The following is a 14805-nucleotide window of genomic DNA, read 5'->3' as shown; positions in this document are numbered from 1 at the left end:
ACGCCTCCTCTGCCTGGAATACTCAGTTTTTTAACTCAGTCCAGCCTGAAGAGACGCAATTCCAAATCTCTCTAGACTAATAGATAAGGTAATTACATGTTTGGACTCCTCTAAGCCTGGATTTAATTTAATTTGATTTAATTTACTTTGATTTGATTGAAATCTTTGGGATAAATAACGAGGCGTGCATTCGGCAGCCAGCTCGAGCCGCTCGTCACGTGGATTTGCCGGCAAGCTCCTCTCGGCAGGAAAATACCGTTGACTCTCCCGGCTAAATTAGAGGCTGGTTCGCCGCCTTTCTAGCCGCATCGTTGCGCCCTGGGGTCGGTTCGCCGCGCCGCGCCGCTTTTTTCCCGGGAGCGATCCACTTTGCGAAGTGGGATCTTTCTCCCGAAGACATTGCCTTCGTGCATGGCGATTGAGGCTGGCTCCGCTTTTGTTTCAGAGCGTTGTAGCCCAGGCGTAGTTTAAATCTCCCGCTTAAATGTCGGGCGCCATTTTGGCTTGGGTTTTTTGCCGCGTTTTTGCAAAGGGGAAGGAAGGCGGGGCCTCCCTTCCCGCCCAATTACTGACGCTACGTCAACTGCTCTCTCCTATTTCTCGCACTTGCCTGGTTCGCTCGGCTAGAGATACATCGTTGCAGCTGCTTCTTAGTACTGCTACTTGCCTTCGTTAAGGTTTTTTGTGAGGAGATTGAGCTTTTCGTTTTCATTCGAATTTAGTATGGCAGAATCCACTAATTCTGGAGGTATTGTAAACACCACCAATGTGGCCCGTTCGGAATCCGAGGCTGATGTTCCCTCCAGGGTGGGTAGGGCCGCAACCAGGGCCTCCACCCATGCTTCCCGGGCCTCTTCAGCAGCCCCGGACAGGGTCCAAAGGTGCAGGGACAGAACCAGGGCACCATCTAGAGCTCCCAGGGTGGCCAATCCTTCGCCTCCGGTGCTAACCCCTCAGGGTCCCACACCGCGCTCCCCCCCCCCCCCCCCCCCCGGTTTCACCTGGCAATCGAGGCTGGTCTCCGGACCTCCCCTTACCACAGGCCCCAACTTCCGAGGAGGGAGACTTCGAAGGCCAGTCTTTCCCAGATTTGCCAGCACAGGGCGTGGCTTCGGCCCAGCCCATGGCTGGGCCTTCTGCAACCTTCACGCCCACGGCTGCAGGCCTCAGGCCTACGGAGGGCCAGGAAATGGGCCTTCACCCAGATTTTTATCAAATGATATCTGATGCCATTTCGAGGGGGGTGGATGCAGAGTTACAGCGTAGATCCAACACCCCCAGGGCCTCGTTAGCGCCTAGGGAGGCTTCCACTTCCCAGGCCCAGCCCTCCTCACCTTTACCCTCTGAATATAGTGAGGAATCTGCCTTGATGGAGGAAGGTGAGGTGTTAGATATTGAATTATCCGATGATGAGGGCATTCCAGTGGACCAACCCTCCTCAGGATTATTTCGCCCAACCTTGTTTAAGTCTTTATTATTTAAGGCCAAAGCTACCACTAATATGGGTGGTTCCACCACCCAGGATAGCACCGCTGTAGGATTGGATGCCACGGAGCGCCTGTTTGCAGAGCAGGTTTCGGAACAGGAAGCTATTCCCTTTCCCAAGCTCTTTAGCGATGTTATTCAGAAACAGTGGGCGCAGCCCACTGCTGTGGCCCCCCCTAGCAATGGGGACAAGAAATTATACATTTCCACTCTGGAATTGGAAAAGATTCTCCAATTTCCTTCTGTGGATGCTCCCATTGCGGCCCTGGCCTCCCCTGCACTCATTCCTTCGGAGATTTCTGAGGGATTGAAGGCTGAGGACCGCAAGGCCGAAATGGTCATACGTAAGACACATCAAGCAGCGGCCTGGGCCTTACGTGCTGCCTCTGCGGCGTCTTTCTTTAACCGTACATCTTTGGTCTGGCTCAGGCAACTACAGGCTAGGCTTACCCCTGAAGACATGAGACTTCACCAGGACGTCACAAAATTGATGGCGGCTCTGGAATATTCTGCGGATGCCACTCTTAACGCGGCCAAGTTCGCTTCCCGAGCCGTAGTTTCTAATGTAGCTTCCCGTCGCCTGTTGTGGCTTCGCCATTGGCAGGCAGACGTACGTTCAAAATGGCGTTTGGCTTCCACGCCCTTCAAGGGTGAGGCCCTGTTTGGTTCCGTTCTTGATCCTATTCTTATCGAGACTAGGGACAAGCGTAAAGTCCTTCCTTCTGCCACCAGACGCAATGATAGGAGGCAGCAACCATATAATAGACGCCAGAACTTCAGGGCTGGGGACTCGGGATTCACCACCACTCCTTACATTCCCCAATATAACCGAGGTAATCAAGCTCAGGATATGGGCCAGGACCGCTTCGGTTCTAGGGATAGGAATCGCCAGCAGTCCCAACCACAGGCTCAGTCTAGGCGGCCCTTTCGAGGGGGCGGTAACCGGTCCTTTCGCAGGTACCGGTGACTCCCAAGGGGAGGGGGCCATAGGCGCTCGGCTTCTGGCCTACGCTCATCAATGGGCGGAGACCACATCCGACGCCTGGGCCCTTCAAGTAGTGAGGCAGGGCCTCACTCTGGAGTTTCTGTCCCTCCCACCAAGATGCTTCATCCGTTGCCCGGTACCCAGGTGTCAAGAAAAAAGGCGCCTAATGAACAAAGAGATTCAACACCTCCTGTCCATCGAGGGTATAGAGCAGGTTCCAAAAGGGCAGGAGGGGCTAGGATTTTATTCAATCTTATTCCTAGTTCCCAAAAGCTCAGGAGGATGGCGGGCCATCCTGGATTTAAAGCGGCTCAATCTCTTCATAAAATACCAAAAATTCAAGATGCAGTCCCTCAGAAGCATCTTAGCATCCATACGCCGCGGCGACCTGATGACATCGGTCGACATAAAGGAAGCATACCTCCATGTTCCATCAGGCCCACAGGAGGTTTCTACGCTTCCACTATGCAGGCCGTCATTTTCAATATCGGGCCCTGCCTTTTGGCCTATCATCAGCCCCTCGCACGTTTACCAAGCTCCTCGCAGTTGTGGCAGCTTCGCTTCGCACAGTGCCCATACGGGTCAACTGTTATCTAGACGACATCCTGCTTCTGTCTTCGACGCGTGCCCAGGCGGTAAGGGACTTGGAAGTCACAATGGACGCTCTGCGCCGCCACGGGTTTGTCCTGAACCTCGCCAAGAGCCACCTACGACCAACCACGTCATTGCTCCATCTGGGCACGATCATCAATTCCAGGGCGTGCGAAGTGCTCCTGTCCCAGGACAGACGGCAGAGCATCTGCGCTCTGGTGAGTCGAATATCATCTCAAAGACTCATTCCCTTGGCCACCCTTTCCCAGTTACTCGGGAAGATGATATCGTGCATCGATGTGGTCCCCAAGGCCCGATTCCACTCTCGCCCTCTCCAGTGGTTCCTGCTCCCCTTCCAGAGAGCTCACACAAGCCACACCCAGATCAAGGTGCGTCTACCACCCAAGCCACTCCGATCCCTCCGGTGGTGGGCTTCTTCCACACTCCTCAGGGGGAGCCCGTTCAAGGAGCCGGATCGCATCCAGGTGACAACAGATGCCAGTCTGTATGGGTGGGGAGCCCATGTACTGGATCGGGTAGCACAGGGCCGATGGTCCAGCCAGGAAATCAACAACAGCATCAACTGGCTGGAACTACGAGCCATCCGGCTGGCTCTACTGGAGTTCAGAGATATTGTGTCACACAAACACATTCTAGTTCTGACGGACAATGTAGCCTCCAAGGCCCACGTAAATCGCCAGGGGGGCACCCGCTCCAAGGCCCTGATGCTGGAGGCCGAGAAGTTACATCACTGGGCGGAGGCCAGACTGCTGTCACTGAAGGCGGAGCACATTTCGGGCGACTCCAACATGCAGGCGGATTGGTTGAGCCGAGCAACGGTCGACCAAGCGGAATGGCAGCTGCATCCCTCCCTCTTCCGGGAGCTAACTCACCGGTTCGGCACACCACAGGTGGACCTGTTTGCCCAGCCTTGCAATGCTCAGACAGCCAGATATTACACCCGGTTCCGGACTCAGGGGGCGGAGGGCATGGATGCTCTACGCAGTCCCTGGCCGCCCGGCCTACTGTACGCTTTTCCGCCACTACCGATTCTCCCTCTGGTCATCCAGAAAATAATTTCGGAACAGGCAGAGGTTCTCCTAGTGGCGCCAATGTGGCCTCGACGTCCCTGGTACGCCGACCTCGTCCACCTGTCCATCAGCCGCCCTTGGCGCATCCCGGACAATCAGATCCAGCTCAACCAGGGGGCTCTCATTCATCCGAATCCTCAGCTCTTGCAGTTAGCTGTGTGGCACGTGAGCGGGCTAAGCTGACCAGTCTTCATTTCTCCAGCGCTGTCATCGACACCATTCAGGCGGCCCGCAGGCCTTCCACTACTCGTATTTACGAAGCCACGTGGCAGGCTTTCTGCAGGTGGTGCCGTCGCAATACCATCGTTCTGACCAGAGCATCAGTTCCCCAGGTCCTCGATTTTTTACAATCGGGCCTAGAGAAGGGATTGGCACCGAACACTCTACGCCGTCAGGTCGCCGCTCTGTCCACAGTCCTTAGTGGCGGTTGGGCCCGGTCGCTAACGCAACACGCGCGGGTCAAGGCCTTTCTGAAAGGCGCCTCCAACATCCGGCCTCCAACTGTCCACCGCTATCCCACCTGGGATCTTCCGTTGGTACTCAGGGCGCTTACATCATCGCCTTTTGAGCCCATCCGCTCCATCAGCCTACGACTACTCACGCTCAAAACAGCATTCCTGGTGGCCATTACTTCTGCCAGGAGAGTTTCGGAACTGGCCGCTCTCTCAGTTCGGTCTGATCTATGCATATTCCATTCCAACAGAGTGGTTCTCCGTTTGGATCCATCTTTCCTGCCCAAAGTCAATACCTTGTTTCACAGGGCGCAGGAGCTTGTCCTCCCGGACTTTTGCCCGCATCCTTCTCATCCGCAGGAGCGACAGTGGCATCATCTGGATGTTCGGAGGACCCTTCGTCGCTATGTGAAGCGCACGGCTGTATTCCGCAGGACAGAGGCACTCTTCGTCTCATTCCAACCTTCTTCCATGGGACAGAAAGTTTCCCCCAACACCATCGGACGTTGGTTAAAAGCCTGCATCGCACTAGCTTATGACTCTCAATCCCGGCCGGTTCCCAGACGCATTACTCCTCACTCCACCAGGAGCGCAGCGACAACAGCGGCCTGGTCCACTCAGGCTTCGGTTGAGGATATTTGCAGAGCAGCCACTTGGGCGTCGCCATCTCCATTCATTCGGCACTACAAAGTGGACTCTTACGCTTCGGCTGAGGCATCCTTTGGGCGGCGTGTGCTACAACAGGTACTCGCCTCCTCTGCGGGTCCTGACCAGCCTACTTCCTGCCCTTAGGTCTACTGCTCTGGCATGTCCCATGCTTGGATTCCCCAAGCAGCGCACAGGAGAACGACCGTTGACTTACCTGAACGGTCCTTCTATGTGCGCTGCGAGGTGAATCCAATCCCGCCCGATGATTGGGCTGGTCCGGGTCTTCTCCTTGTGATTCTTGACTTTTGACTACCTTATTCTGGACGTGACTTATACTGGACGTGACTTAATGATACCTTCCGACTGCCGTCGTGACTGACTTTGACTTACTTCTCCAACGGCTGTCCTTCGTGCAAAACTGAGTATTCCAGGCAGAGGAGGCGTGGTTATCTAATTTGCATAACTCAGTCTCTAGGCTAATGGACAAAGTTAACCCATGCTTGGATTCCCCTCGCAGCGCACATAGAAGGACCGTTCAGGTAAGTCAACGGTCGTTTCAGGCAGGTGAATGTCCAATTCCTTCTTAAAAACTTCCATTGTTGGAGAATTCACAACTTCTGGAGGAAAGTCGTTCTATTGATTAATTGTTCTAACTGTCAGGAAATTTCTCCTTAGTTCCAGGTTGCTTCTCTCCATTAGTTTCCACCCATTGCTTCTTATCTTGCCTTTGGAAAATAGCTTGACCTCTTTCCTTTGTGGCAGCCCCTCAAATACCTGCTATCATGTCACCCCCAGTCCTTCTTTTCACTAGACCAGCCAAACCCAACTCCAGCAACCGTTGTTTATATGTTTTAGCCTCCAGGCCCCTAATCATCTAATCATTGATTTGCTGTACAGGTAGTTCTCGACCTACAGCCATAATGGAACTATTTATTACAGTTATCCAGGTAGTCCTCGACTTATGATCACAATGGAGCCCAAAATTTCTGTGTTTAAGTTAGTTTTGCCCCATTTTACGACCCTTGTTGCCACAGTTGCTAAGTGAATCACTGTGTTTGTAAAGTTAGTAACCTGTTATTAAGGGAATCTGGCTTCCCCGCTAACTTTGCTTGTCAGAGGATTCCAAAAGGGGATCACATGACTCCAGGACACTGCAACCGTCATAAATATGAGTCAGAGCCCCAGTAAGCAAATAATCCTTTCTCTTGAATTTAGAAAAGATAATTTTTAACCAAGGATGCCCTCACATTTTGAGAATCTGCATATCCTCCAGAATTCTGGGCTTTACCCTGTTCTTAACAGTTACTTCTGTTTTTGCAAAAAACTGAATTTTAAAGTTTCTTCTTAAGGAGATGCACACAAAAAAACCCGACCTCGGGGTATCCCCTATTTGGGGGCTGCTGGCTGTATATTTTGTTGAGGTTAAACATGTTTGTAAAGCAACCAGACAATCAGGATGTTTTGGTGGAAGCTCCTCGGTTTGCCATTTATTTTTTTCTTGAACCGTAATTTTCTTTCCCATTTAAAGAAGGCAATCAACCCAAGGAGCGCATCAGCCCTTCCAACATAGTTGTGTTGTTTGGTGTCTCATCACGGCACCTTGTCTCACAGCTGTTGCGATGTGATTGCCTGTGATTGCCCTTTGCTGAATGGCGTGAGAGCCAGCCTGCTAAGCACAATTAATGCCATCCCTTCCGGATTTCTTTTTCCTTCCTGGCTCCTTCACCTTCCCCCTCCTTCCCCCTGTCTTTTCTTCAAGACCCTGATGTTCCGTTTGTCTTCTTGTTGTTATTGATTGAAGTCTGCAGTTTGTCAAACAAGGCTCTTGTCCCAATCAGCCTGATAAACAACTCTTGACTTCGGGGCCGATGCTGATTTCAGGAGCTCCCTGAGCCTCTAAATTAGCAAGCACCATTTTGTTCTCCTGGCTTCTTGTAGCCGGCTGGTGCTTTCTCTTCCGGATCTCAAGTGAGGATGTCTTGTCTTCTTTTCCAAAAGAGGACTGGACTTGGTTTCTTTTTCTTTTTCCCTTGCAAATGTTTTGCCTTTCATCCAAGAAGAACTGGAGAAGCTTCTTGGTCGAGGATTGAAATGTTTTCCAGGGAAAAAAAGAAACAAGAAAGCCCAGTTGCCTTTTGGAGAAGCAAGCCACTTTGGGACAACCAAGACCTGGATGATAAAGACCCTTCCAAGACCCTTCTTGTTTTGTTTCTCTTTTAGCCGATCCCTCTTCTAAAGCAGAAAATGAACCACTCGGTCACTCTGTCCCAGGAGCAGACGGCCACTCTCCTAGCCAACGCCTTCTTCTGCACCTTCCCTCGGCGCAACGCCAAGATGAAGTCAGAGTATTCGAGCTACCCGGACATTAACTTCAACAGGTAGAGTGCCCCTCCCTGCCTCAGAACACACGCCAGGGCCTCCCTTGACTGGAACGGTCTGCACGGGGCCTCATGGCTTCCTCTGGTTACAGTGGGTCCACGACTTATCAGATCATTCATTTAGTGACAATGGGGGGAACGACGACTTGAGACCATTTTTTGTACTTGAGACCATTGCAGCATCCTCAGGGTCATGGGATCAAAATTCAGACGCTTGGCAAATGGCATGTACTTAGGATGGTTGTGGTTTCCAGGGGGTCAAGCGATCCCCTCTAGGAATCTTCTGACCTTGGGAAAGCCAGATTTGCTTAGCAACTGTGTTAATGACATAACAACTGCGGCCAGGAAAGGTTACAGAATAGGGCAAAACTGACTTGTCTTGCTTAGCAGCAGAAATGTTGGGCTCAATTGTGGTCGTAAGTCAAGGACTTCCTGTATTCTCTAGAATATCTCATTATAGAAGTCGTTTTGCAGAAGTTCATTCAGGAAGTAGGAGGAATTAGATTTGGATCCGAATTGCTTTTTTTATTTATTTGGTCCTGATGTTGTCTTCCTGAGATAAATAAGAGCATCTAAGGGCGTTTCTGAAGGGGTAGAAACACCGTGGATTTAGATTGCATTTTGTGTTTATTGCACAGCTTGCCGCAACACAGTTGCTCATGTTTTTAAACATCTCAATTGTGGGTTGAAATTATATTCTATCTCAGAAAAAGTTGAACTTGTCTTGGATATCGTTGTACTTGATATCTTTGAGAATATGGCCTTCAAATCAGTTAATTACCTGAGCTAGCCATTTGACTGCTAATCTTTTTTCAAACAGAAAAAAAGAACGAATTTAATATACACTTGTCCCAAAGGTGCCTTTTTCAAGAGGCTTTGTTTTTCTTTGAAGACATTTCGCTTGTCATCCAAGAAGCTTCTTCAGCTCTGATTGGATGGTGGGGAACTGAAAAGTGAAACGAAACGTCTTCTCCCTCTTGAAGAAGGGACAGCCATGACCTGGATGTCTTGAGAATCTCCACTGACATTTAATGTACACTTTGCTTGGGAAGCTTAAACCTTTCACATTTGTTTGTTTTTGACTTAGAGACTCAGCTGTTGTCAAAATAATTTTTAAATCTATGGTATAAGAGTCATTTTAGGCAATAAAATAGCAACTTCAAATGGTGTACCTGTTTGGTAAAAAGCAATAGGTCTGATGACAGGGCTATCCATCTGTCTTATCAAAATAAGAGACCCTGGCTACAAAAGGTTAAAAATGTTATGTATTTTATTTTCCTTAAACCAAAGGTGCTTCCGTCACCCTTCTTACCTGCTGTTGACAGCAACTGATCAGGAGGGTTTAAAAAAAAGAAAGAAACCCTTAAGTTCTTAGCCCTGCTGAATTTTATGTAGCGGAACTTGGATTATTTTGACTTCATTTACTGCAAAGCTTCTGGAGAGCCAGGTGGGGGTTTCGGAGATTGTGTTAAGGAATTTTATTTGGTTTGTGGTTCTCCAAAATTTCTCTTGGGTCGAGAGTCCTCGCAACATTTTCAACTAAGGGGCAACTTTCAGGGTTTTTGAGAGGGCTGCTAAAACGGCCACCCTCTGTGAGACTTGAACATTCGCACAACAATCGCATAAAACATGCAAAAATGCAAATCTGTGTCACTTGGTGAATTGGTGATAGCTCCCTGTGACACACAACAGATATTTCTGCCAAGCTAAGATTGTGGATGCTTGGAAGAAAGACCTGCAAAGCAGACCAAAAACACACAATACAAAATGGTGCAGCCTTAGGCAACACACAAGGCGAATCCAAGCCCAGCGCAGCTGATGCTGAACCAAGGGAGCAGGGACACCGATCGGCTGATCCTACCCTGCGCTTTTTTCCCCCTGATGGACCCTGACTCAGATTCCTTCTGCCGTAGCTCCTCTTTCCTAGTTGGTTCTGCCTTCTGGGAAAGACCTACGGAGGGCTCCCCTGCTGATGGAAGTGGAGCCAGAAGCATCCCTGGAGGGAGGACCCTGGAGGGCTACTGGTCTTTAAAAGAATTTGAAAATGCAAGGGAGACAAGGAGAGGACCTGTTCGGGACCCAACAGGTTTTGATGAGTCTCCCCTAAACATTTGTTAGGGGGTATAGCCGCAGACATAGTTTAGTGTCAAAGGTCACTTCCTTGGCTTGGAAGCTCTCTTTGATTTCCCCTTGCAATAGATGTCCCATATCCTTCCTCCCTCCTTTCCCATAACTCATTGCTCATGAAGAATGAAGTCATCTTTTTAAGAAGAATCTTCGCTCAGCGTAGCCTCAGAGCCACTGGCTTCTCACTTCCCCTTAAAGAACATTGTGTTCATATTTGAGAAACAAGGGACAGCTCTAAATGAAAAATATTATGCAGGGACGAATCTTAGATTGTAGTGTGTTGTTCCTTTAATTAAAGCTAGAAGATGAAGCCGTGATGAACCCTGTCCTCTCCTGAATGCCAGCAAAGAAAGCTTGTGAACTTTTTTTAAAAAATCAAGACAAGGGTAAAGTATGCTAGTTAAGATACATGAACTGCAAGGAAATGATTCTGCTGCACATTCTGTTTATCCAGGGGAGTGGAAATCTGATTTTGCAGTAATGCAATTGTCTTTTACCATAAGCATCAATTGGATAACTTTAATGACCCTCAATTTTTTCATCTATTTGAGCTAATCCACTTAGGAAAGAGAGCCCCATATCATATGTATGAAAACTGCCTCTGGTAACCTCCTGCACATGAGTTCGTTTCCAATACCTGAATATTTTCTGGAAGTTGGTTTAAAAAACTAGCTTGTTTATGAATTCTATATATTATTTCCCCATGGAAAATATAAAAACACAACAACAGCAACATTTCCTTGTTGAGTTCTTGTGCAGCTTTGAGACCAACAATACTTTGGGGTACGTTTGGGAAAGTGTCGGGAGGGGGGGGGGGCTTTCAGACTGTGTCCACAAGGCGTTTTACACAGCTGCCATAACCATCCATCCATCCATCCTTTTTTTAAACACTAAAGATATTGATTCTGCCACCTTTATGGAGTTGGAAAATCTCCATAAATATTCAAGCCACATAAATAAGGTGGCTTTTTGAGGGATGGTGGAAGACAGATAGTTTTGGGGAAAATTGAAATATATCCAATATTCATTTTGGAACCAAACATTGCTAAGTTAAGATGGTACAACATGGACTTTGTTTGACTTGCAATTTAATTGTGTTTGATGCATTTGAATAGGATTTAGTCAGAGACTACATTTGATTGTTCAACTGCCTTCAAAAGTTTCATTTCGCTCTCTTTTGTGCTGCCAAGGGAAGTCTTGTCCAGCAGGTCCACTGACCTCTCAATAGAGACACACAGGCCTATAAACAAATGCAGCACTGAATCATGGGGAGAAAAGATTGAGGCACATCGCAGTAGCTTTGGCCTTTGGGTGGAAACTCAGGGCACTCTGAAATGTTGATTAAAAGCCTCCCTGCTAAAAATTAATGAACATCAGGAGAGTTAAATATAGCAGTATATGTAAAGACCTTGAATTAACTGTATTCATTTTCAAAGTCAAAATCTCTCCTCCCTCCCTCCTTCCTTCCTATCCTCTTTTTCTTTTTTCTCTATTTACAAAAGTTTGTAATGTTTCCACTTTCTACAGGAATAAAAGAAGAGCCAGGAAAGTAATACTAATTGGATAGATGATACCATAGAGGAAAGGGACATGTGATTTTGTCACAAGTGCAAAAAATAATTCATCTTGAGATCAAGTAGTAGTTGTTTTTTGTTGGGTAGAGTTGATGTTACACTTGATATTTGGTTGACTGCAATAAATATGGAAAGAAATTGCCTGTGAGGTGAAATGTGTTCTTTTACTCATAAGCCAGGGGATTCCTAAACCTCCAAGCTATTTCTATGTAAATAAAGAAAATGAAACTCATTTGCTTAATTAAAAGACTCACAGCCATAACCAAGAATTTGTTTTCCACGGTGCTTTGTGTTTGATATGGTTTGGAGGTGCTTGGAGACTTTTTTCATTAGAAAACTTAAATCTCACTTGAGGAAAATTCTCTTTTCCTAGAACTTTGAGGGAAAAAGTAAAATACAAACATTTTTTATATGCTCAGCTGACTAATGTTCCCAATTCTTTATGAAAGATTCTGAAGATGTTTTGAGAAAATGAAAAAGTAGTACAATTGTGTAGCGGCAAAGCAAAATAGATTTTGTATGACTGGTATGGACACCTTTTAAATAATTTTAATATATGAAAAAAGGCAAACTGGAAAATAAAACTTTAATTTAATATGCGATTTTTAATCCTCTTAACTTTTTGAAGGGAAGAGCTCTGTTTTCATTAAATTCTACTATGTATACATTTTTCCTATAAAAGTCAGAATAATCTTAAACTATTGCAATTATTAAAACTGCTACAAATAAAAGTGTGTGACAAGGAGCAACCTGTAGCAACCGGAATGAAGTAAAAAAAAGAAAAGAAAAATATTTTTTTAATATTCTTGAAGGAAAGTTGTAAAATTGAAGTACCGTAAAGATACCCAAAGGTACCACTTTCCTTCCTGAGCAGCCATTTTGTAGATTCAACCTGTCATCAGAGGGTTATATCGAGACTTCCAAAAAAAGTGGATCGGAATATAATCCTGCTCTTAGACTGCTTCTCTCCTAGTTTACTGGGAAACAAAAAATGACCATTATGGTAACAACCCTTGCTTCATTGCCCTGTTAGCAAAAAAAACACACACACACACACGATAACACTCAAATTGTATTATTGGTAAAATCTCAGATGCTGAATAATAGGAGCCAAAACTACAAGATCAAGACAATGAGTTTTGCCTTTTACTTATATTGCTTTAAAATTAGGTCAACATCTAAAGAAATTCAGCCAGAATGTTCCATTAGCAAATAGATTATCTGAAGTCTGATCAACAAATTGCTTTCAAGTCTCTCCTGCAAATCTTTAGCTGAGCTAAATAAAAATGTAAGGAATAAGATGGGGCACCACCGAAGACCAAAGTCTTGCAGCATAAGGAATTCTCTCACAGTTCCACTGCCAGCAACATCTGGGTACTACAGAAAACATCTGGGACATTTAAGCATAAGAACAATCTCCAAAAACGTGAGATGTACCACTGTGCCACCCCCTGGACTTCACTGGTGCTTTTCTTCTTAGTTCGTTCCATGCCTGTTGCTGTTCTGACCTAGATTTCCTAATACAGTAAAAAGCACACGCTTAATCCTCAAAACCCTCTTTTTATTTCAAAGGCTGTGAATTATGTTCATTCACATCCCGTAATGAGCCCCAAATAGTTGGAAAGAGTCCTACAGTAGGCTGGCAAAGTCTTTTGGGATAAGGCTGATAAGCACCCATCTTTATCTTCCTTGAAACGTTGCCAAAGACTTAATTGGCAATTAGCTTGGCAAGGCCACATGGAGCAAAGAATCAAAACGGAGTTTCAGAAGGTAAACTGACCAGCATGAACCAAGTTGCTTCCTGCAAAGGCGCACATGCCTTTGCTCCTCCTTTATGTCCTATGGGAGGAGCCAATCACCTCCAAGCCTTACTCCTGAGTTGTCCCTTCTGTCTTAACTGTTCTTGCCTTCTGACAGCTCTGTGTATGCGCGCACTGGAAACAGGGGGAGCTTGTTCCTCTGCCTTGCTGCTGTCCAACTCTGGAGGCTCTGGAGGCAGCACCTAACTTCCAGATGGCCCTGGCCCTCTCTCTGACTCTATCACAGAGCCCTTGTCCGCCCCTTCCCCAGACTTCAGGACTGGTCCATATTCCTCCCCAACCTCCTTGCTGTCCGACTCTGCTGCCAGCTTTGCAGGCTGCCAGCGGACCACAATAGTTCGTGTTCCAGCCCCAATCAACAGAGCAGGGGTCCATTGGTTGCTGTAGGATCCGCTGTGTAACCTTTTTACTGAGGTGATTTCACCGCTGAGGCCTTGTTCTTCATAACCTGAGAAGTTAAGCAATTTGCAACCATTCTGTTCACCTACAGAGGTGTCTCAGTGACACCAATCCCACCAGGTCACAGAAGATCTACCAAACTCTTTTGTAGGATAGACCTTATATTGACATTATTATAAGTACTGCTACTTCATTCAGCACAGTCTGATGTGATCCCATGTTAACAGGTACAGCGGTAGCAAACTCATTCTTTCCTACTTCATAGGCACCTGTACCTTCAGGTATACACTTTAAGCAGCATCTCCAGTGAATTCCTAAGTTGACTCTAGATCATCTCCCATCTTAGGAATTTCCAGAGTTATGTGGATGTGTTCTTCACCATTACAACTGAAGTTAAGGAACAAATGAAAATGCTTCTCTATCTTGCCCTGGTTGAACTGCACCTGGAAAACTGTCCAGTTCTGGTCACTGCAATACAAAGGAAGACCGCTGAGAAGAACATCAAAGATAGTAAGGAACATAGAGGCTAAATCCTATGTGGAGCAGTTATAGGAAGTTGGCATGTCTAGTTTAAAGAAGAGAAAGATGGGGAGAGGCAGGATAGCAGCCTTCCAATGCATGAAGAGCTCTCACAGGGAAGAGAGAGCAGATGCTTTCCTACCACCTGAGGACAAGAGAAGAAGCAATGGGTGGAAGCTTCACAATGAACGATCCAAAATTTAAACTTGGGAGGAATTTCCCGACTTTGAGAGCTATTGATCAATGGAATAGTCTCCCTCCCTCCCTCTTAAAGTTTGGGGGGGTGGCTCCATCTCTGGAAGTTTTCAAGAAAAGACTGGACAGCCATTGGTCCAGGGTGGCCTGAGGATCCCTGCCCTGGACGTGGGTTGGATTAGAAGACCTCCAAAGTCCCTTTTAGCCCTAGGCTTCTATGAAAGCATTATTTCAACTTTGGGTTTTTTTGTTCAAGAGGCAACTGGACTTCCTTTGTTTTCCTTGAAGACATTTTGCTTCCCATCCAAGAAGTTTCTTCAGTTCTCAAGAACCTTTTTCTCCTCTTCAACGAAGAAGCTTCTTGGATGAGAAGCGAAATTTCCTCAAGGAAAAACAAAGGAAGTCCAGTTGCCTCTTGAACAAAATAAAGCCTCTTTGGGACAACCATGACTTGGATGACTGAGAATCTCCACAGACGTGTCAAAATCTGACTTCCCTTTTTCTTCAAATTGAGCGTTCCTTTCTACCAAACAGAATGAGG

The 14805-nt window shown here is 46.9% G+C and overlaps 1 protein-coding gene across 3 annotated transcripts in view; it reads left to right on the top strand.

The window, feature by feature from the left end:
* PARG (poly(ADP-ribose) glycohydrolase) overlaps positions 1-14805 on the top strand; it is a gene marked incomplete at its 5' end in the record, with an annotated part of 97428 nt that overhangs the window by 58748 nt on the left and 23875 nt on the right. For all 3 annotated transcript variants that reach the window (XM_081954410.1, XM_081954409.1, XM_081954408.1), the window contains one exon: positions 7473-7630. In XM_081954410.1, coding sequence (XP_081810536.1) covers positions 7473-7630 — 158 coding nt within the window. The remainder of the gene's footprint in view (positions 1-7472; positions 7631-14805) is intronic.

The sequence above is a fragment of the Natrix helvetica genome, assembly GCF_964273705.1.
Source record: "Natrix helvetica genome assembly, chromosome: 5".
Taxonomy (NCBI): Eukaryota; Metazoa; Chordata; class Lepidosauria; order Squamata; family Natricidae; genus Natrix; species Natrix helvetica.
This window is presented reverse-complemented; position numbering and strand designations above follow the sequence as displayed.